This window comes from Bicyclus anynana, chromosome 3, assembly GCF_947172395.1.
Source record: "Bicyclus anynana chromosome 3, ilBicAnyn1.1, whole genome shotgun sequence".
In the NCBI taxonomy this organism is placed as follows: Eukaryota; Metazoa; Arthropoda; class Insecta; order Lepidoptera; family Nymphalidae; genus Bicyclus; species Bicyclus anynana.
Genome location: NC_069085.1, coordinates 9,536,154 through 9,558,912, shown reverse-complemented (window position 1 = coordinate 9,558,912; position 22,759 = coordinate 9,536,154). Strand labels below are relative to the sequence as shown.

Genomic DNA, 22,759 nt, shown 5'->3' with positions numbered 1-22,759 from the left:
GTTACGTAACAAGAAGGTTTTGCTTGGAGCGACGTTTTCTATGCAATAAACTTAAATTAGAAGTTCTAACAATACCTAGATTCTCAATAATATTTGCAACTGAGGAAATTAGGAGATCCGCAGAAGAACCAAAGTCACCTACATAACTCACGACTCGCGGAGTTTAAGTGCAATGGGCAGGGCACACAGTTCGAAGAGCAGACGGACGTAGTGTTGGTCGACCCCCCACCAGGTGGACTGACGACATCAAGCGAGTCGCAGTGATTCGACGGATGCAGGCGGCTCAGGATCGTGATGTTTGGAAGTCCCTACAAAAGGCCTATGTCCTGCAGTGGACGTCCATCGGCTGATATGATGATGATGATTTGCAACTGAATGTTCCAGAGACGAACAATGTCCTTTACCTTACGAAATTTGAAAATGTGCGTGTTTCTATAAAAAAACCTTATTTTTATGTATTGAACTGTTACGTAGTTTTGATTTGTTTTTAATCGAAAAAAATATGTACATATTTATTTTAGTTAGTAAATTGCGTCCTAATTCGTAAAATGCATACTCTAGGCCTAAATTCTGTGCTCGCCACTAACTGTAGGCCAAAGGTTTAATGCATTTGATTACTGACTTGAGTAATACACCAATAGGTAGCAATGCAATTGTGAGAGACAAACATAAAGTGCTAAAAGTACCTAATTAACCTATACCGTAAGTGCAAGTCTACCTTTACAAATTTACACCGTCTCTATGAATTTCCCTGAATAGTAAACGGTAAACTTTAGGGCCCTATAATTCCACATGATTGTTTGTTATGGACTTTCAAGGATCAAGGAATAAATGTTTCTTAAAATTTTTTGAGTTTATCTAATATCTTCGTGCCCGAGAAATATAATACAGACTTGGATATTGCGCTTTTCTCTCTCGGGCTCTATTGACCTAGTTATTGGCTTAAGGTATTCTGATCTTTCGTTAAAAAGTTTTTGACATGGTGATCCCGAACTTCACACTCGCATCTAGTTAAACAGTCTACTTCATTACCCTGTAGCCTTATAATTACGGATTAGAAAGATATCCGGACTAGAAAGATGTAATTTTTAAATGATAACTTCTTATGGGAGGGAAAATCGTTTCGTAACGTAACGCGTTACAACGCCACTCTATGTGTCTGTCTTTCCTTCTTTCACGCATACGACAGCAGGTTTTAGTTATCACTTATGTCGAGCGTCCCGAGACGACTCGTTTTTTACACTACATTTTTTCTTATAAAGTACAAGAAGTTTTCTCGTTACGAGTCTACAAAAGTTTCAAGAAATTCTAAATGAACACCTTAAGTAAGCTATAAAATATATTATCAGATGACACGGTCTTAAAGAAAACTATCGACCTAACATTCATTATACGGGTAAAAGATACCATTTATCCCATTGAGATGAAACTGAATACCTCAAAACTGTATTTATGTACCTATATAAAATATATAACACAAGTATAAACACGCAAAACTTACAAACAAAGAAACAAATCTTTTAATAAATATTAGAAGATTTACCGAAAAAACATATCACGAAAGGCAAAATAAACAAGGCAATATTTGTTTCAGGTGTCGGGTGCTATTGAGCTGTCGGACCCGGCCAATTCTGCGGAGATATTACAACGGCTGCAGAATTCGGTGAGCAAGCAATTTCCATTTTGTTTTTCCGGTTCAACTCCGAATATTGGGGTTACGAACATTAATTAATAACCAGAAAAATGTAATAATCATTAAAGTTTATCGCTGTAGGAATATCGCCGTAGCTTTGCGTTTTTGTAGTTATACAAACGAAGGTCACGCCTACTATACAACAATTTATTATAAGATTATTAAAAATATTGAAAGATTCTACATGTTTTCTTGAGAAAAAAGTTTTGCACTTCGGCCATGGCTAGTTACCATCCTACCGACAAAGACGTACCGCCAAGCTACCATACATTAGTACCTTAGATTTAGTCTTCCGGTACGAAGTTGTGTAGAAACCCCTTCCATTTTAGAGTGATTCGCCACTTACCATCGGGTGAGATTGTAGTCGAGGGCTAACTTGTATAGAATGGAAAAAATAACGATAACGGAATGTAGGCATAAATAATTGCATACATTTTATAATTATTATTGCAGTTTTCCACTCGCCGTCAAAGGATTTCGACCGTAGATAACTTTCGAGAATTCGGTTCAGTGAATCTTAAATACGAGCGAGTGATCTGATACGAAGGGTTCGCGGTTGGAAATTGCTGGTTTCATGTACCTACATCCATTATCATTATGAGTGCAGCGTGCCCAAGAAAGTGGCGAATGTGACGCGGTGTCAGAATGCGGTTAACGTTCACCAGAAAATCCAATTAATATCAACATTATAATATTCCAATAACAAAATGCTTCTACGTTAATGCTAAATGAAAATTGTAATTTGCTGATGGAAAATTTAATTTTGAAATTATCCATTAACGTTGACGACATTGAGGTCACAAGATGCTGAAATGGCGGCTCCGCAGTGGAAAATGCAGTGTTGGTCGACCCCTACCAGGTGGACTGACTATACATCCAGCGAGTCGCAGAGATTCGGTGGATGCAGGCGGCTCAGGTTCGTGATGTTTGGAAGTCCCTGCAAAGGTCTTAGGCCTACGTCCATCGGCTGATATGCTGATGATGATTATCCATAAAAAGTCATCATACGAGTATATTATCGTATCTAATTCTGTAGTTTAAAGCTGTTCCAGCAAGTGTTGAAATATCATTTCGATTTGTGAGACTCGGAGATTTATAAGGAACAAAGAAATAATTTCTCATTTCTATAATAACATATTTTTCCCAGTTTACCTGTTTCAGCGTCACACGGGTTGTTGAGCATAAATAATAGCCATTTTCCCAGATAATAATAATCCTTGAAAGAATTATGTCTGTCTCTAATGGCGAATTGGTGAAAACATCAAAAAAAATGTTGATGCTTTCTTATACATAGAAAAAGTCTAGCAAATACTACAAAATAAGGGCACAGTAGATATATTACAAGCAGTATAATAACTCGGCCATATTTTTGAAATAAATACCTACAGCATAATAAAATACTTTGTAAATTGTAGTAAAATAGGAAGTGATCAATAAAATGCGTGTTGTTTTTTGATTGGTAGATTTAAATAAGGCTGATACTAATCAATGATCTTGAAGGACCTTCATATATTTATTTTGGTGATGCCATCTATCTATTACCACCACACTAGGTGAGCAAATAATAAAAAATCGGTCAAGTGCGTGTCGGGCCACGCGCAGTGTAGGGTTCCGTAGATTATGTTAGCACTTTAACCCCTTATGTAATGTACAAAAATACCGATAACGATACCCCCACACTACTACAAAAAACAAATTGAGATTGACCGGGTTCGCTAGTAGTTTAATAAAAAAATCTGGATAGGTATATCGATATCAACTGGCTCTTTACTTATACAGGTATACAAAACATACATGTCATAAGATTTAAATCTATGTATTACATAATAATCAAAGAAAACAACCTAAATGAAGAAGTTAATAAATAATTATTTAATAATATTATATTAACGTTTACGTCATTTACCTATTTACACAATTTTATCATTTAAGCATTTATTTATATATATATTTATTAAATTATGCCTTTAGAATACAAAATATTAATCAAACTTTATAAAAATAATAACTTTTTTCCTAGTCGTCATAATAAAAAAATCCAATACACTGCGTTCGTCACCGCGGCACAGTCGCAACGGTCTTCACCCCACGATCACCCCACGTACGAGCTGCGTAGGTATAGCTCGCGTTTCGACCTTTACTATGAAGTCCAACTACTGCTTGTAATATATCTACTGTGATAAGGGCGTCGGGAATGAAGACTGCTTTATTGCCACTTATCTTAAACAATAATTTTTGTCAGTCATCGTTAATCGTTAATTTCGTTCGTCGTTTATCGTTAATTTTTGTGGTTTTTCTGTAAGTTTTACGAGTACCTATAACTTTTTCAAACACTGATCAGGAACATTTGTTGCAAAAGTAACCTATTTTTAAACATTTCTTTGACGTCTAAGGAATTTTGGAGCAAAATTTCAAAACATGACCAAAACAACACTTTTTTAATTGCTATTTTATAAAATAGTATGGAATTTACTGAAATATAAAAGTTCTTTTCTTTTGTAATTTGTAGGAATTTAATTTAAATTTTTGATTGAATCACTGTACACTGATAATTTATACTGCAGATTCAGCTTTATGACTGACCACATTTATTCGCTATTTATTCTTCATTGAATGTTTCTTTTGGAACGCGCTCACGGGTGATGATGCCATCAAATTTTAAATTTCTTTTACTAATACCATAATGAATGTTAACATGGATGTACCCGGATAGACGTTTTCAACATAAAACAAACAAAACCTTTGCGTGTCGGTTTACTTTCTGCATAATCGGCTTAACGATTCGCCGCGGATATTAGATAGCGCTCTCGGTATAATTTCACCGTCGTGAATTTAATGAAAACATATTAGCTTATTTTTATATTAAAATATATATATGAAATTCATACCATTTATGTAATGGCATTAGTTTTTAAGATTTTTTAACTAATATTAATATTACTCTTTCACCTCCAAGTAAGCTTATTCTACGAGAGTGTACTACGGAAGACTAAAGGGCTTGGATATACCTATAAATCAATCAGATTTGATTATTAACTATCATATGAATGTTAAGATATTATAAGTATATTGTATATAGTTCCTAAATAATTGTGTATAAGAAACACCACCATTTTATCTTTTAAAATAGTTATTATTTTTATTGTTCGCCAGTTTTTTCACTTTCTACCCCTCAATCTCGATGCCACAGTAATAAGTCCTTGATAATGGAAATCTTTCAATGGCGATTTTTATAGGCACAAAGTAAAACTCAACTTCTAACGTAAATATTTTTTATACTTATTATTTTTGACTTGTGGTAATTTTAAGTTTCACTTGAAAACGCTTTTATGTTGTTAACCGACTTCCAAAAAGGAGGAGGTTCTACGTTCGGCTGTATGTATGTTTTTTTTTTTTTTTTATGTATGTCCAGCGATAATTTCGTCAATTATGGACCGATTTTGAAAATTCTTTTTTTGTTTTGTAGGGTTTACTTCCAGGGTGGTCCCATTTTTTTCATGTCAGGATCTGATGATGGCATTCTGGAGAAATTGAGGGGAACTTTCGAAAGTTGTAGAGACGGCTAGTACGTTTGTTAGTGTTTCCATAAGGTATTTTAAACCACTACAATTTTATGAAGGTTTGGAGGTGGTCTGATGATGGAGCCGAAACACAGACGATGGAACTCGTCAAGGATTTACAGCAGTCGCCTTTTGTTTGGGCTTGATTAATTTGTATTGATGAGTACTTTCCATCTATATGGGTTGTGACTGTATTAAGGGTCTGGTGATGAAGACGAAGCACAGTGAAGAGAACTCCTCGACGGCTCACAGTAGCTACCTTGTGTTTGGACTTGATAATTTTGTATTTATAAGAACTTTCCACTTAGATAGGTTGTGACTGTACACACGCAGTGGGTATGCTAACACTAAAAATAAAAAAATTAAAATTTTAATAAAAAAAATTCAACCGACTTCCAACTCAAAAAATAACTTTAACTAAAAAGCAAAAAATAACATCCTACCTATGTGCTACCTACTGAACAGTTTGAAGGCGGTGCCAAGCCAGTGTCTTGTTTTAATTAAAGCTGTTTCTGGAATAATCACAGAAATTTAGTTTAAACGTATTTAATTTATACATCACTGGCTTGGCACCGCCTTCAAACTGATCAGTAGGTAGCACATAGGTAGGATGTTATTTTTTGCTTTTTAGTTAAAGTTATTTTTTGAGTTGGAAGTCGGTTGAATTTTTTTTATTAAAATTTTATTACGCCCAGTGTTCACAACCAACGTTCGTTTATATTCCGGTTGTTTGTCTCGTTTTGTTAGCAAACAAAGACGTTAGGATTAGTTTTTAGTGGGTCTTTTATTTTAGTATTGTATTTATTTTTTGTTGACCCTTAATGTTTGATGCATAATAACAGTCCAGTACTGTGTGTATTTGCAATTAACATAACATTATCAACCCATAGTCGGCTCACTGCTGAGCTCGAGTCTTCTCGCAGAATGAGAGGGGTTAGGCCAATAGTCCACCACGCTGGCCCAATGCGGATTGGCAGACTTCACACACGCAGAGAATTAAGGAAATTCCCTGGTATGCAGGTTTCCTCACGATGTTTTCCTTCACTGTTTGAGCCACGTCATATTTAATTTCTTAAAATACACACAACTGAAAAGTTGGAGGTGCATGTCCCGACCGGATTCGAACCCACACCCTCCGGCATCGGAGGCAGAGGTCGTATCCACTGGGCTTTCAACGTAACATACAATCGATAAAAGATCATTTTTATGGGAAAATATTTCAGTTGCTAATTGGTAGTACTTACTGCTAGTAGAGTAAAAAAGTCTAAATTAACTTATTAATACTTATATAGGTATTAAGACCTATTAAGACGCTTATGTATTTCCGGAAATTATACCCTATTGTAGAAACTATCAGCTATCAATCTATCTCTAAGAAAAGTATTTATTTCTTTCTTATAATGTTTATTGGACCTATGTCCATCTCCATGTTCCACGAAGAACGTTGATGAATCACAGGATTGAAATAGTTGCTTAAGATTGGAATCATTTTCTAAATATTTCGTTCTTTGAATCAGAAACTGTTTTTTTTTTATTCTTTACGTGTTAGCCCTTGACTACAATCTCACCTGATGGTAAGTGATGATGCAGTCTAAGATGGAAGCGGGCTAACTTGTTAGGTGGAGGATGAAAATCCACACCCCTTTCGGTTTCTACACGGCATCGTACCGGAACGCTAGATCGCTTGGCGGTACGTCTTTGCCGGTAGGGTGGTAACTAGCCACGGCCGAAGCCTCCCACCAGCCAGACCTGGACAAATTAAGAAAATCTTAATCTGCCCAGCCGGGGATCGAACCCAGGACCTCCGTCTTGTAAGTCCACCGCGCAAACCACTGCGCCACGGAGGCCGTCAAAATATTTCATTTATCTATAAAAATTACTAAAATGATATGCGCGGTTTGAAAACTGGCCAAGAGGGTGCAATACAGAATTGTGCTTGTCGGAAATTTCAATTAATTTTAACATTACACCTAAGATTAAATTAAATTGATTGTGGTTTCATTATATCGTATTTAATTGATATTTGTACGCTCAATTTGCAAACAGACAGAAATGTTTGTTTGCGACAAGTGGCCTTAATTTATATTCATACAATTTACTTCGGTGGCGTTGGTTACTTTGTGAGCAATAAACTCCAAAGGTTGATGACGTTTGGTAGCACGTTTAAGAAATTCCAGAGACATTGTTTTAGTAACAAATGAGAATTAGTCACTTTAATTTTTAACCGACTTCAAAAGCGACGAGGTTCTCTAGTTGACTGGTATGTTTTTTTTGTGTAGGTACACGGAATATAGTGCTCGCCACGGATCTTTATGTTTGTGAAGTTAGCTGCGGAATGAGTATAGAATTATAGATGCCCGGTCGCGTCTAGCCAGCTCTCCGCCCGTTTCGTTTTTACCGTTATTGATTCATTGCGCAGTCATTTGTTGCTAACTTCACAAACACAATATCTCGTGGCGGGCTCAGAAGACGCCTAATAAGCCATGATATTCTTACATGGCTTGAATTAATAGAGGCTTAACCACCTTCAGCAGGTAGAAAATAATAATGTTCTGATTTAAGTTTTTGCTTTTTAGTTTAGTGGATACGTTTTTATATTTTGAAGTCGGTTGTATTGTTTTTTATTAAGATTTTTGTAACCTAATGTTTGGTTCAGGCACATGTAAAGTCAAAAGGATCCATGTGGTGGCATTCTTCTTTAAGTAGATATTATTTAGTTAGATATACTTATGGACTTCTGTTGTGTAAGTATAGATAAAATACATTAAGAAACGGTCCCAACTTGATTTTGAAACCTTCGTTTCTCTAGTTTATCTATAGATTTTTAAGTAGTTTGTTAAACAAAATCTATGAATGTTAAAAAGAGTGGAGCGTAAATAATTAATTTTAATTGTTTTTTAAGAGCAGTGGACTGTAGAAACTTCTCGGATAGGATATGAAGAATGAATTGAAAGGACTGACCTATAATGGCTTCTGTTTTCTTTCTTCTTCGTTCTCCAAATACGCTCTCACATTCCAAGCGGTTTTATTGATTAACTTGATGATGATGAGCTGCAGTTTATTGTCACGGACACTTTGAGCACACCAAAAAACAGTATAGTTTTAAGCGTTCTTGAATTTTCTTGTGTTGATTGGTCACAGGACGCGGAAGTAATAGGAAGATTGATAGGTGCGGGGAAGTGACGAAGTGCGGGAAGGGAAGGTTACGTTTACGTTCCATTATATGCGCGATAATTATTTGATTATCATTATTATAATAATTATATAAGATATTTTATGTATATTAATTTTTAATTGTACAATTAAACGTACCAAAGAGCAAAAGCGACATATTTGACACAAAGCGGAAGTAAGTTAAGTACTTTTGTTGAGAAAAGCTACAGAATTACCACACTAGAGCAAAATAGGAAGATAGTGCATTTTATGGGATAAATGTTCATTTTTTGTTTTTGTCACTTGATTAGATATCTTTGTTGAACGGTAAGAACGTGACCGTTAAGGTTACATTTCCTTTCTGTCGTATATCTACTCTCACTTCGCATGTAATGTATCTTAATTTGCAGAATGCATTTTGAAAGGTACAATGTAAATATCAAAATCGTGAGTGTCGACGGGCCACGATGCACTCCCATTGTTATTATGTTTAAAGAAGATCAATATTATAAACAACGACGAAGACTTATGTCAAACACTAGCTGACGCCGCGCGGTTTCACCCGCGTAGTTCCCGTTCCCGTAGGAATACGGGGATAAAATATAGCCTATAGCCGATAAATGGGCTATCCAGCACTGAAAGAATTTTTCAAATCGGATCAGTAGTTCCTGAGATTAGCGCGTTCAACCAAACAAACTCTTCAGCTTTATAATATTAGTATTTATTCGAAATAAGCTTAATTCCAAACCTCTATGTAACGCAATGTTTTTTTTTTTAGCTTGCGGTAGTATTATTATATTTTTGTACCATATTAATTTAATATTGAAACAATACATAAATATAATTTTACAATAATTTGAAACTGCTATTATATAATAGCTACTTACAGCTATTATACTCGTAATTACTAAGTGCATATTATATAAAAAAAAGAAATATACTAAGTTTAAATTATATCTAAATTCGGTTTAAATGTGTCCAATATATATATCTATGACTAGCGGGCGCCCGCGACTTCGTCCGCGTGGAATTCAGTTTTTTACAAATACCGCGGGAACCGAGAATTTTCCGGGATGAAAGTAATATGTGTTAATCCAGAGTAAAATATATTTTCATTATTTTAACCAATTCGCCGCAAAATTGACAAATTTTCATACAAACTTGCATGCCCCATTTTATCCCCTTAGGTGTAGAATTGATCAAAACCCTTTCTTAGCGGATGCTTACGTCATAACATCTACCTGCATGCCAAATTTCAGCCCGAGCCGTCCAGTGGTTTGGGCTGTGCGTTGATAGATCACTATGTCAGTCAGTTACCTTTTAGTTATATATGTATATTTAGATTGTTAAGCATTGTACGTAATCCGAGAGAAACTAAAACAAGGATTTAGATACGATAAACACAATCCAAACATTAACGAGTTCACACTGACGTGGCATTGCATTCCAGACTCCACGCTTCCTTTCCTGTGGGCTTGAACAAATAGTAAACACTAACCAACTTATCTTTTTTCTTACCAAGAAATCCTATTTTACTACCAATGGTCATAGAATAGGATTTCTTATATGAAATAACCAACGGTGATCCTTTAAACAACGAATACGTGATGATGTGATTGTGAACATCACAGTTTTAATTTTATTTATTTTGAAAGGAAAACTTACAGCTAAATACAAAAATAATAGAAATAACAACATAGAAAACAGAATATAGCCAATTACAAGTTTTCACAAATAAATTTTACTGGATAGCAAGCTCGCAAGGAAAACATATAACACATAATCCAAGATGATAAAAAGAGATAATGATAATAATAAAAATAGAGATAAATTAAAAGAAAAGGTTAATCTATATAAGCTTCATTTGCTCTGCAGTTATGAGGTAGAATTAAATTTTGAAAGGACTGGAGTTCTATACTTATTATATTATATTTTTTTAATAAAAATAATGTTTGCTATATTAATATTCCGCTAAACTAACCGCCTTCAAACTGATCAGAAAGTAGCACATAGGTAAGATGTTATTTTTTGCTTTTTAGTTTAAGTTAATTATTTAGTTGGAAGTCGGTTGAATTTTTTTTATTAAAATTTTTATTTTTTAATTTTTAGTGTTAGCACACCTACTGAGTGTGAACAAAAATTAATAAGCAATTAGTTGAAACGTTATTTTCTTTTGATAAGTATCTAAGTCCTACAATCCCAATTTTAAAAATACTACCCTAACTCATATACAAAATTTCACTCCCCCTTTATCCACCCGTAATATGAATATTCAGAAAATCGTGAAAGGTGACTGTCCTCCGTCTTCATCACCAGACCCCCTATGCAGTCACATTCTCATCAATATAAAATTTATCAAGTCCAAACACAAGGTAGCTACTGTGAACCGTCGAGGAGTTCCCTTAACTCTCCTTCATCTTCGTCACCAGACCTCTGATACAGTCACAACCCATCTAGGTGGAAATTTCTCATCAATACAAAATTATCAAGTCAAAACACAAGGTAGCTACTGTGAACCGTTGAGGAGTTCCCTTAACTATCCTTCGTCTTCATCACTAGACCCCTAATACAGTCACAACCCATCTAGGTGGAAAGTTCTCATCAATACAAATTTATCTAGTCCAAACACAAGGTAGCCACTGTGAACCGTTGAGGAGTTCTCTTAACTGTCATTCGTCTTCAAAAAATTCAAAAAATTCAAAATTCATTTATTTCAAGTAGGCTCAGTTTACAAGCACTTTTGACACGTCAGTTGACTATTTGTAAAGATTCTACCACCGGTTCGGAAGGCAGGTTCTGCTGAGAAGATACCGGCAAGAAACTCAACAGTTGCTCTTTTGAAAAAGTCATACAGTATTACAATTTACATTTGATAACAATTAAATTACAATTTCTTATAGTTTTATTTCCTGTGTAAAGGTGGAAGCTGATCCAATGGCCTCCAAGCACCTTTGTCGTTAAGGAACTCATCAATAGTGTAGTAACCTCGACTAAGTAAATGTTTTTTAACACATTGCTTAAAGTTGTGCATTGGCAAGTCCATCACAGTCTTGGGGATCTTGTTATAGAAGAGTACACCCAAACCCACAAAAGATTTTTTAACTCTTTGGAGACGATATGCAGAAATAACTAACTTATGCCCGTGTCTAGTAAGACGTGGGTTTACATCTCCTTTTCGTTTGTACAAATTAATATTTTGTCTCACATAAACTATACTGTTATATATATACTGACAGGCTACTGTTAAAATGCCTATTTCTTTAAACTTTTGACGAAGGGACTCGCGTGATTTTAGTTGATATATTGCTCGAATTGCTCTTTTTTGAAGTACAAATATAGAATGTATATCAGCAGCCTTGCCCCACAACAAAATACCGTAAGACATTACGCTGTGAAAGTACGCAAAATAAACAAGTCTAGCTGTATCAACATCAGTAAACTGTCTTATTTTTCTCACTGCAAAAGCAGCTGAGCTGAGTTTACCTGACAGTTTTTCTATATGAGCACCCCACTGAAGTTTAGAATCCAAGGTCACTCCCAGGAAAACTGTGGAATTCTCTATTTCTAGTGTTTCACCATTGATCATTATAGACTTATCTAATTTTATAACATTTGGTAATGAAAACTCAATACATTTAGTTTTCTTTGCATTTAAAAGTAAGTTGTTAACAGTGAACCAATGCGACACATGCGATATGGCACGGTTTACATCGTCGGAATTATCTTTACTTCTGTCACTCTTAAAAATTAGGGATGTGTCGTCAGCAAACAGTACTATCTCACAGATGCCGCTAACATGGTGTGGTAAATCGTTTATGTACACTAGGAATAGAAAAGGACCCAGAATTGAACCCTGTGGGACGCCCATTGTGTTAGAAAAACCGCGAGACTTTGAATCATTTATGCATACCTTTTGTGTTCTATCACTAAGATAAGAGGCGATGAGATCGAGTGCAACACTTTTTATGCCATAGTGGCTTAACTTAAGTAAAAGAATGTTATGGTCAACACAATCGAATGCTTTGGACAAATCACAAAATACACCAATAGCATTCTTAGCATTTTCCCATGCATCATATATATGTTTTAAAAGTTTAGCACCTGCATCAGTTGTACTGCGACCTTTAGTAAAACCATACTGTTCAGGGTGAAATAAATTATTTAAATTAAAATGACTTAAAAGTTGATTTAAAATGATTTTTTCAAAAACCTTACTAAGTGTTGGCAGTATTGTAATTGGTCTATAATTATTAACATCAGTTTTGTCACCTGATTTAAAAAGTGGTAACAGTTTGCCATGTTTCATTAGGTTCGGAAAGATACCCAAATCCACGCATTCATTAAAAATAATAGCTAAGTGGGGAGCAATGACATCAATGATGTTAGACCCTTCATCATCAGACCCTTAATACAGTCACAACCCATCTAGGTGGAAAGTTCTCATCAATACAAATAAATGAAGCCCAAACAAAAGGTACCTGCTGTAAATCGTTGACGAGTTCCATCGTCTGTGTTTCGGCTCCATCATCAGACCAACTCCAGACCTTCATAAAAGTGTAGTTATTTAAAATACCTTATGGAAACACTAACAAACGCACTAGCCGTCCCTACAATTTTCGAAAGTTCCCCTCGATTTCTCCAGGATGCCATCATCAGATCCTGACATGAAAAAAATGGGACCACCCTGGAATCAAACCCTTCAAAACAAAAAAAGAATTTTCAAAATCGGTCCACAAATGACGGAATTATCGCTGGACATACATAAAAAAAAAAAAAAAAAAAAAAAAAAAAACATACATACAGCCGAACGTAGAACCTCCTCCTTTTTGGAAGTCGGTTAAATAATGTTTGCTATATTAATATTCCGCTAAACTAACCGCGTAAAACCGTGAGGCGTCCACTAGTGTTTTAATAAAGTGATTGAGGATATTTTTATTGTCACGTTACAAGTATAACAATACCCACTTGAAATGTATTCAATTATTATCATCGATTCAATATTGATCAAGATGTATAAACAATTGTCTCATATCATTGAAACAAATTGCTAACGTAGGTCTGAGTTCCAGACAATGTAATATATTGTGCTTTATTGCGTACAATGATATATTCGCATCCATCCAACAAATGTCATGGTATGAACCGTCGCGTACCGAATGATACAGTGAAAGCATTTTGTTACTACACAAAACAATGCCACTTGATTGATGACCAGAACTAAGATATGCATTACTCTACGTTAGGGCAATTTACTCTAACCATGAACATATCTTTAACTTGTTTAGTTTTCTCTGCACCACTTTTCGTATTAGATATAAGAAACGGCAAATCTGATATAAGAAACTGGAAATCGAAGTAGTTTTCGATAGACAACAGTAGCAGGCAGCTTCAAATGCTCTTCTTGAAGTACGGGCGTGTGATTCATGAGGGTACGATATACCGACGCGATCTAAAGACATCTGTGGAAGATGGCTTTACCTGCTGTAAGTGAAGAAAGAGCGTTTATTAATCTCCAAACAGCGACTGCTATTTCTTAAAATATAAAGTCAATGCTAGACGGATTATTTGTTGATAATAATAAGACTTATAAAATTCTGAATCCTGAAGCTATTACAAACAAACATGACGTTTCAAAAGTGCTTGTAAACTTATAGTTACATTAAGTAAACGAATTTGACTTAAATTGAATTTAAATGGATCGCTGTATATCATAATATATAACCCCGAAACGAAACAATTAGATAAAATAAGACAGTTACTCAAAACAAACATTATAGGTATTAGTATTGTTATATTTAAATTCAGTTAGTTTAATAATTATAAAGCTCTTCTCATTAGCTTTTACTAGTAGTAGCAATTCTTTGGCTTAGAAGTTATATTTTAACCTAATACTCGTAAACATAATTTCTGTTTGTAATACCGAATGCAGAAGGTATTGTACACTCCGGTATTGCAAACCTGTTTCGCGAGTTAGAGTGTTGATGTTAATGACTTAGGCTGCGGTGTCTAGAAAATTGCCTAAAACTAGCCAAGCAATTTGCTTTATCGTCGTTTAGCCTTAAATGCGTTTTCATCTGTCTGCTTACTGCGAGATAAATTGTTCACTTTCCCAACTAGTATAACAAATTGAGTATAATGAAATGATTGATTACAATATTTATATACCTGCTGCGAATCTGTTTTGTTGCTAATTTAAATCATTATTTTGACTTTAACAATTTTTTGTTATACACGTAGTAGTTGTATATTATCATTTTAAATTCAAATTCGAAATTCCTTTTTTTCAATTAAGCTTAGTTTACAAGCACTTTTAAATGTCATGTTTGAATATTTGTAGAGACTATCATCTACCATCGGTTCATCGACTCTAATTTGAACTGAACTCACCAAAATAATCATTCTTTACAATATTCATTATACATTATATAAGTTTATTATATTAATTTTAATACTTGTGAAATGATGAAATTCACTTTTATATCAAAAGCGTAACGTTTATCGTTCGAACTCAGAATTTGTTTAATAATCTTAGCGTTCGAAATTTAAAAAAATGTTATGTTAAGATATAAATCTTATTGTAGATAATATTAATGTTATTACTTATGAAATAAATTTTATTATTCAAAGGCGTTAAACGTGTGGTTCCAAGCCTACACAAGCATTGAAACAAAATCCATAACATAAAACCAAACCAAAGCAGTAAATGTTTATATACGGTGACCGAACTCCCATTACTGTTATAACATACGCTCCCTTTAAATCCCCGTAATTGACATAAATGTCAAACGCAGACCTGTCGACTTGTCCAATTTTAGAATATTGTTTATGGTAACAACGGATGTTATTCCATGCACACCTAATCTCAAACGCGTAATTCAAAGCTGTAATTCACTCTCTCCACTGGGAAAAGCTATATAATGTGACACAGTTCAGCGAACTGGTTTCATTAAAAATAATTATATATTTAAATGATATGCAAGTAATTTGTAATACTTATTTGCTGCAGATGATTTTAATAACGCGTTTGACAACTTACTCTTAGATAAGACGATGATATTATAATTTTAACATCGATAGGCTTTTATATTTGCAGTTAAGTGTCTAAAACATGGCATGTTGGTAATTAAAATTTTTATGTTGGAATTAATTATAATAATAAATAATGATTTCCTCCTTAAGCGTTATTTTGACCGATTTTCATTATTTCAATATTGTAATTAGATATAATTGGTGTCTCGTGGTCATCATCATCGCTTGTATAGATTCTTGATTTTCTCTATCTCGTAACACACCGTCACATTCGTCATGTTCATACATTTATTTTCATTTAACTTTAAAAAAAACTACTTATAATAATAAAGTAATACACTATTAATGAAAAATAAGTCGTAATTATTCAAAAGGCTCTTTGGTGGTCGACGCATGACATTATTAAAGAATAGAGACAATGTTGAATTGACAAGTTTTTGTTGACCCTATCTCTACGTATTCATCAAAATAGTATCAGAGATTTCAAGTCTAATAGGTCTAATTTAGCGTTATGATAATATATTTATTAGCATTTAAAATGTAACGTTACTTAGGACCTCCCCCACCTAATGTCACACTTCGTATGTCCCTGTATGCATACATGTACACAATACAGACGACACAATGTATTGTAAGAGTCTAATGGTATTCGTCGATTTGTTAAAGTATGGGGGAGTGGGTAGGAACTGTTGGGGCTCGGGTTATGAAGGTGACAGCGGTCGCGCGGTCTACCGGCGGACTGCCCGCGACACTCATTGTGTCGCGAGTATTCAAGACTCGGCGACTCGGCCAGTGCGCGGCCGGCGCGCGACCTAACCGCACTCGACCGCGCACCGGGCATGCGCCACGGGCGACCTTCGCACCTTCCGAGTGCACAACTAGATGGCGCGAAATAACATACACCCGCTTATTTTAAATCAACTAACCGTTAATAAACTTAAATTATATAACACATGTGATGGACATACTAATTCGGAAGTCTCTTTAAATTTTAATAACGTTCTGTACAAAGTTCATTCGCTACTAATGAATGACGCGGGTTTGAAGCGAGAGGTGATTTGCAAAGCGGCGCCGTAAGATGAAGTTGTTCAAGAGGAGGCTGTCGTTCAGCGGAGATAAACAGAGACGCGTCTCACAATCTGACGACCCTTTTAAAGATGAGGTACCTACATAGTAATTATCATAAAATTAGTGTTACAAATTGGATTCCAAGGTGCAATAAATGTTTTCTCTTTTTTATCTAACTTAGATACTTTTCTTATAAATAGTAGCGAAGCTATGATGTCCTTGAAGTTTTTGAATATATTACATCGTAGGTAATCTTCATATTACCGTATAACGTCAGCATTTGATAAGCGTTTTATTGGTTTTTTCTACCTCGGTGTGCCTCGGCGATCGCTGTGCGAAATAAATTGGAAGGCAAGGTTATCTTATCTAATGAAGGTTTGGCTTCAATATCGAACTTACTTTAGACTACATCCGATTTCTTACCGTAACATTTGGTTTATTGATTGACTATAGCTATTAATACTATGGTATTGGAATCGTACCTATTTATTAGTGACTTTTTACAATCATTTTATCAAAGCAAACTTAAATAGATTAATTTGCAAGCATGTGAAGGTACTTAGAATTTTAAAGTATGTCCTCGAGTATTCGCTGCAAGAATAAATCAAGCCAAGATCACCTATCGATGTTACGAGTATGTATTAGTAGTGTTTACTCATTCGTACTGCGCACGTGTAACGCAAACAGTTTTATTGCAAGTCGAATGAAAATTTACATAGGTAGGTAGGTTAGCCAAACAATGATAATATCTACTGTATGTACTGGATCTTAATTAGTTAAGTATCTGACAAGAACATAACAACTGTGACGTTAGAATGAATTGCAAGTAGGTACGTACCTCTTTAATGTAGAAGATGAATATTTTAGAGTACCTTGTAACTTTATTATAGTACAAGTTGCTATAATAGTCTTTAAGACTTCGTAGGACATCAAGGCATAAAATTTTCAACTCTCCAATAACCATACATATACTTCAGAGAGGAACATAGTGATGATTGGCGGCAAAAATAAACATGTTGGTATTACACGGACGAGGTGTATCACAAATGGGTTGGATCCCCGCCCGTTGGACCATTGTCGTATGCACACCAAATAAAATCTTTTCAACTTATTGGAGGAATATTGGTGCTAGCTAGAACTACTCGAAAAAATCACTTAATAACCAAAATTTTAACGTAACCTTCAGGAACTTATAGTTTTAAGGCAGTCGACGATTGTTACATACCTATTGTCTGCGTCACATACTAAATAACTTAAAAGCCTATGGATGATGCTAAAGATTTCTTAATCTTCAGATAATAGGACGACACACTATCTTAAACGCTGCAGAATTAGGATAGATAACTGTAAGATTTTAAAAGTTATATTGTATTATTAAAATCGACTAATATTTCCTTGACCTCTAACTAACGCTAAAAAACCTCTTCAATAAATTTGGAGAGGTTGTATTGCAAGTGGAACATCAGAAGTCTAATAGCTTATCGATCCGAGGATTAGGAATCCTTGAAGCCTTAAGATAAAAGTATTACGACAGATAATTACCGGAACATCAGTAAATCTGTGAATTAACAAGGGAAATCAGGTTTTATGGATCATCGGCCTTCTTTTGGAAAGCGTTTCCCTCTAAGAACAAACCCACGCAATATTAGAGTACCTACCTAATTTCTGTAATTACTTTTACGCAACTCTAGAAAGTGTCACTGTAACCATTTTTGTCTTACTTTCCTCGACGTCAGACAAGTTATTACTTACCTGTCCCGAGCCCCTTTCAATAGATTACTGTTGGTGCCAATTGTATGTCAATGTATTGAATAGAAGCCTTAGGAATGTACGGGAACAGGATTATCTACGCGTTTTACCTGTATTAATGCTTTATACAGTGTTGTATAGCATAGCATTTAATCACCAGTTACTGCATCTACCTTTCATATAGTTAGTTACTTCTTCTTTGTCACTACACTCTTGATAGAGTGGTCGTGTTCGTCATTTAGGTGTGGTGGTAGTTCACTAACTCACTATCCGTCGCCATACGATACGATACGATACGATACGATAGTGAGTTAGTTTGACAGGAAGCATATAGACAAAAATATTAAATGAAAACAATAACTATAAAGATAGTAGTTACTTACATAAATTTGACAAATAGTACAGTAATGATATTTGGATTTGACTTGAACATATTCAAGCATGTCGTCTAGTTTAAGATCCGAAATTGATTTTCAATTTGGAATGCATGATATAAATTTGTTAAGACATTTTATTTATAATAAATTCTACAACAGGAAGAGTTCTAAAATTATATACGGTCGAATTTAGAAACCTCCTCCTTTTTTGGCGTCGGTTAAAAAGTTGTTATCACTAATATCACTGTTTGTCATTTCAGTTTTTGCTTGATAGTCGTAAAATTTGAAATTAGTATCTTGTTACTCTTTAATTATTATTATTGATAATAATGGTTTTTTTTGTTTGTTAATTGCCTGTGTAATATATAATACTTATTGTGTTACAAAAATACTTCATCATATTTTTCATCATATTACGATTTATCATCTTGATTATGATTATTACAGTCTTATTTGTTTCAAATTGAAGTGTAAAGACATTGCGGTCTTACAAATTTGTATAACCTGTAATCAACAAGACAAATCGCTGAAACATTAGAAGTAATTGTCAGAAAATTAAAACACGCAATCTTGAGGGTCGTTGGCTATCTGTGACACCAGTTGAGCATTTAAGTGCTTCATTTATCGTCAGCCTTTGTTATAGCAATCCTACTAATATTATAAACGCGAAAGTTTGTATGGATGTTTGTTACTCTTTAGCGCCGCTACTACTGAACCGATTTAGCTGAAATTTGGAATGGAAATAGATTTTACTCTGGATTAACACATAGGCTTTTTATCCTGGTAAAATCCATGATTCCCGAGATATTTGTGAAAAACTAAATTTCACGCGGTCGTCAGTTAGTAGTGTTATATTTTAAAAAAATGTGATGTTCTTTAAGTGTTTTATAATTTCTTTCAAGTAACTTTCAATATTTTGTGAGACTAACTCACAAAACTTCATACAGATTAGATAAATTAAGGAAATATAAAATTGGCTCATATGATTACTTACCACTAGTTATTATGCATGAAGGTTCTTCATATCTTTATATATATTCTTAACACGACTCTACACAGTAAACGAATTATTACATTACATTACGTAATTATTCTATACCAAAGTATATCTATAATTATATAACTACCAACGTTGTCACCACAACATATTTGTCAGAAAAGTTTTAAAAATTTCAGTGAAAAGATATAGAATCAACGTTAAATATATAAGACTCAGTTTTATTTAAATCTTGCTATATTTTTTTTTTTTTTATTCTTTACAAGTTAGCCCTTGACTACAATCTCACCTGATGGTAAGTGATGATGCAGTCTAAGATGGAAGCGAGCTAACTTGTTAGGAGGAGGATGAAAATCCACACCCCTTTCGGTTTCTACACGGCATCGTACCGGAACGCTAAATCGCTTGGCGGTACGGCTTTGCCGGTAGGGTGGTAACTAGCCACGGCCGAAGCGTCCCACCAGCCAGAACTGGACAAATTAAGAAAATCTCAATCTGCCCAGCCGGGGATCGAACCCAGGACCTCCGTCTTGTAAATCCACCGCGCATACCACTGCGCCACGGAGGCCGTCAAGATATAGCCGCCGCTATAGTCTATGTTCGCTTATATAAATACAATATATTATGTTACATTCTTATTCGTTATAAGTATTTTACTTTCGCGTCGCTAATAAGGTATTTTCCATACTGTTACGTATGAGATATGTGATGTTACGTTATTCTGATCAATTCATAATATTTTATCTTTTCTCTCTAGTGACCTTAATACTACTTTATCTGATTGATGCGTTCGTAACAAAACGCGTTGCACGAGATTAATATGCGAGAATTTGCAACTGTGGGCGGGTAAGCCAACGGTGAACAACATCGGTTAAATGCTTGTGTCCTGAAACGAAAATAGACAAATAGGCAAGAACAATAGAACGTAATGGACGGGAAATAAAAACACGGGGTCCGTTAGGTCGTTAGTTATCTGTTGGTGGCAATCGTTTCGCTAATACGTGCTTCAAATGTCCTTGGCCTCTGTTTGTACAACGTGCACATAGTGTACACTGCTTTAAATGATATACGCGATAACGTTTATCAGAGTTACAGAAAAATATATCAAAGGATCGTTTCATTATAAGGGCCTCCACGACGATAACATGGAAACACTATTAATTAACGTTTCAAAGAAAATGCTTATCTACGTCTACTACTAGTATTATGATTAAGTATTTCTACGTACTTTTGTAGATTTATATTATTACTGTTATTGCTGTTTCCTGTGGTTTCTATCGCGTAAAATCTTTTCGTAGGAACCATATGTTTTATTAAAGCCTTTTTGCCTTCGTCAATAAATACGAACAATTATATATGTATATTTATCCAACACGTTTTCGTTCTAAACTAAAAGATAAACTTTGTCTTTAATAGAGTTGAAAACTTCTTAGCCCATGTTCCTGTCATAGGTTATACCTATGTACGATACGTAATTATTGAGTTTATTTGTCTCATAATTCAACCCATAAGAGTGTTCGTGAACACGAGTCTCCTCTCAGAATGAGAGGGGTTAGGCCAATAATAGTCCACCAAGCTGGACCAATGCGTAGAGAATTAAGAAAATTCTCAGCTATGCAGGATTCCTTACTAAGTTTTTCCTTCACTGTTTGAGCACGTGATATTTAATTTATTAAAATGTATATAACTGAAAAGTTGGAGGTGCATGATCCAAATTGGATTCGAACTTACGCCCTCCGGAATCGGAGGCAGAGGTCACATCCACTGGGCTATCACGGATCTCAATTTTTATTTGTCGATTTTATAATAAAAGAATGTATCAACAAAATCGTTTTAAGGGAAGGTAATTTTGCTCAATCGAACATAAATAATAATTTACAAGTTTATCCAATCATGATTAAGCACAAATTGGCTTAATAAGAACTTAGAAAATCGTAAAAAACAAACTTTTATATAGTAAGTTTTGTCTATTCTATCTTCACTCACTTAGATGATGTTGTCTCTTCATTATTTTAAATCTCTTCTTAAGTAATGTGAGACAGGTGATTATAGTCATTTTACATAATTTGCATTTGTTAAGTATACTTACGCCAAAGTAGCTAAGTTATTAGTATTCCTGCTCTCTCCAAGACTAACGATTTCTCTGAGATGAAAAGCATGTAAACACACACGTGCATTCCGATTTCCGATATTACTTGCTCAAATATTACATGCTAATAAGTGACTGTATTTGTTTGCTTTACGTAAATACGACTAAATCACTTACATGTCCTCAATTATTATAATGTTTAGTGTTACACCGACTTGGGTAACTGCAATTATATAAAGTATACGAGGAATTTGTGTACTACTTTGTCGTATATTTGTTTATGTTTTTGGGGGTTTATTTGTTTCTTGAGAGATAATTAAGAATATAAGTTTAAAACTTATTTTGGTTCTCTAATCTGTTGACGTTCTTTGTAAGTGCTGTTTAGTTGTATGAATATAGTAGTCAGGATCACTACTTACTATTTTTTCCAATTATTATTGCTTTTTAAGGCTTATTCCCATTCCTTTCAATCAATTAGTAATTGAAACTAAACGCTACTACCAGTATATGTACATTTGATTTTTAATACCTATTTATTTAGGTATTAAAATTTTATCTTTACTTAAAATTTACCTACCTTTACATTTGTTTTCAAAGGTATATTATTTATACTTAGGTAAAGAATTATAAGGTATAGTCTTAGATTATTTATTTATGTACCCCGCATCAGTGGATAGACTATAAGATGCATATTCTTTTTTTACATTTATTACTCATACTTTTGTTACCATGACTCTTTTGTCTGCAGTCATGTACTTTATTAGTGTATTTCATTTCATATCATGAAAGTATTCAATTAAAACTCATTTCTAGCACAGAAACTTTAGTATTCTCTGATATCAAAGTGGTTTGTCTACGTTTTGTTTTTCGAAACGAATTTCTAAATGCAACATATTATATCCTAACGAATGTAGGTACTTCGAAAACCCATAAGTGTAATTAGAGAACTGTTTCTATTTTCTGTTGGCCTCAAGTTGTGCATTCCATAACTAGTTCTCAAGTCGTAATTCACAATTTTGAAAAACAAACAACGCAATAGGTGTC

The 22,759-nt window shown here is 34.4% G+C and overlaps 1 protein-coding gene across 6 annotated transcripts in view; it reads left to right on the top strand.

Moving 5' to 3' along the window:
- LOC112044096 (tensin-1) overlaps positions 1-22,759 on the top strand; it is a 193,199-nt gene that overhangs the window by 88,348 nt on the left and 82,092 nt on the right. For 5 of the 6 annotated variants that reach the window (XM_052890502.1, XM_052890498.1, XM_052890509.1 and 2 more), the window contains one exon: positions 1,595-1,663. In XM_052890502.1, the coding sequence (XP_052746462.1) occupies positions 1,595-1,663 (69 nt within the window). Of the gene's footprint in view, positions 1-1,594; positions 1,664-16,233; positions 16,598-22,759 lie in introns of those variants that run through there. The other variant, XM_024079837.2, reaches the window with a different exon arrangement.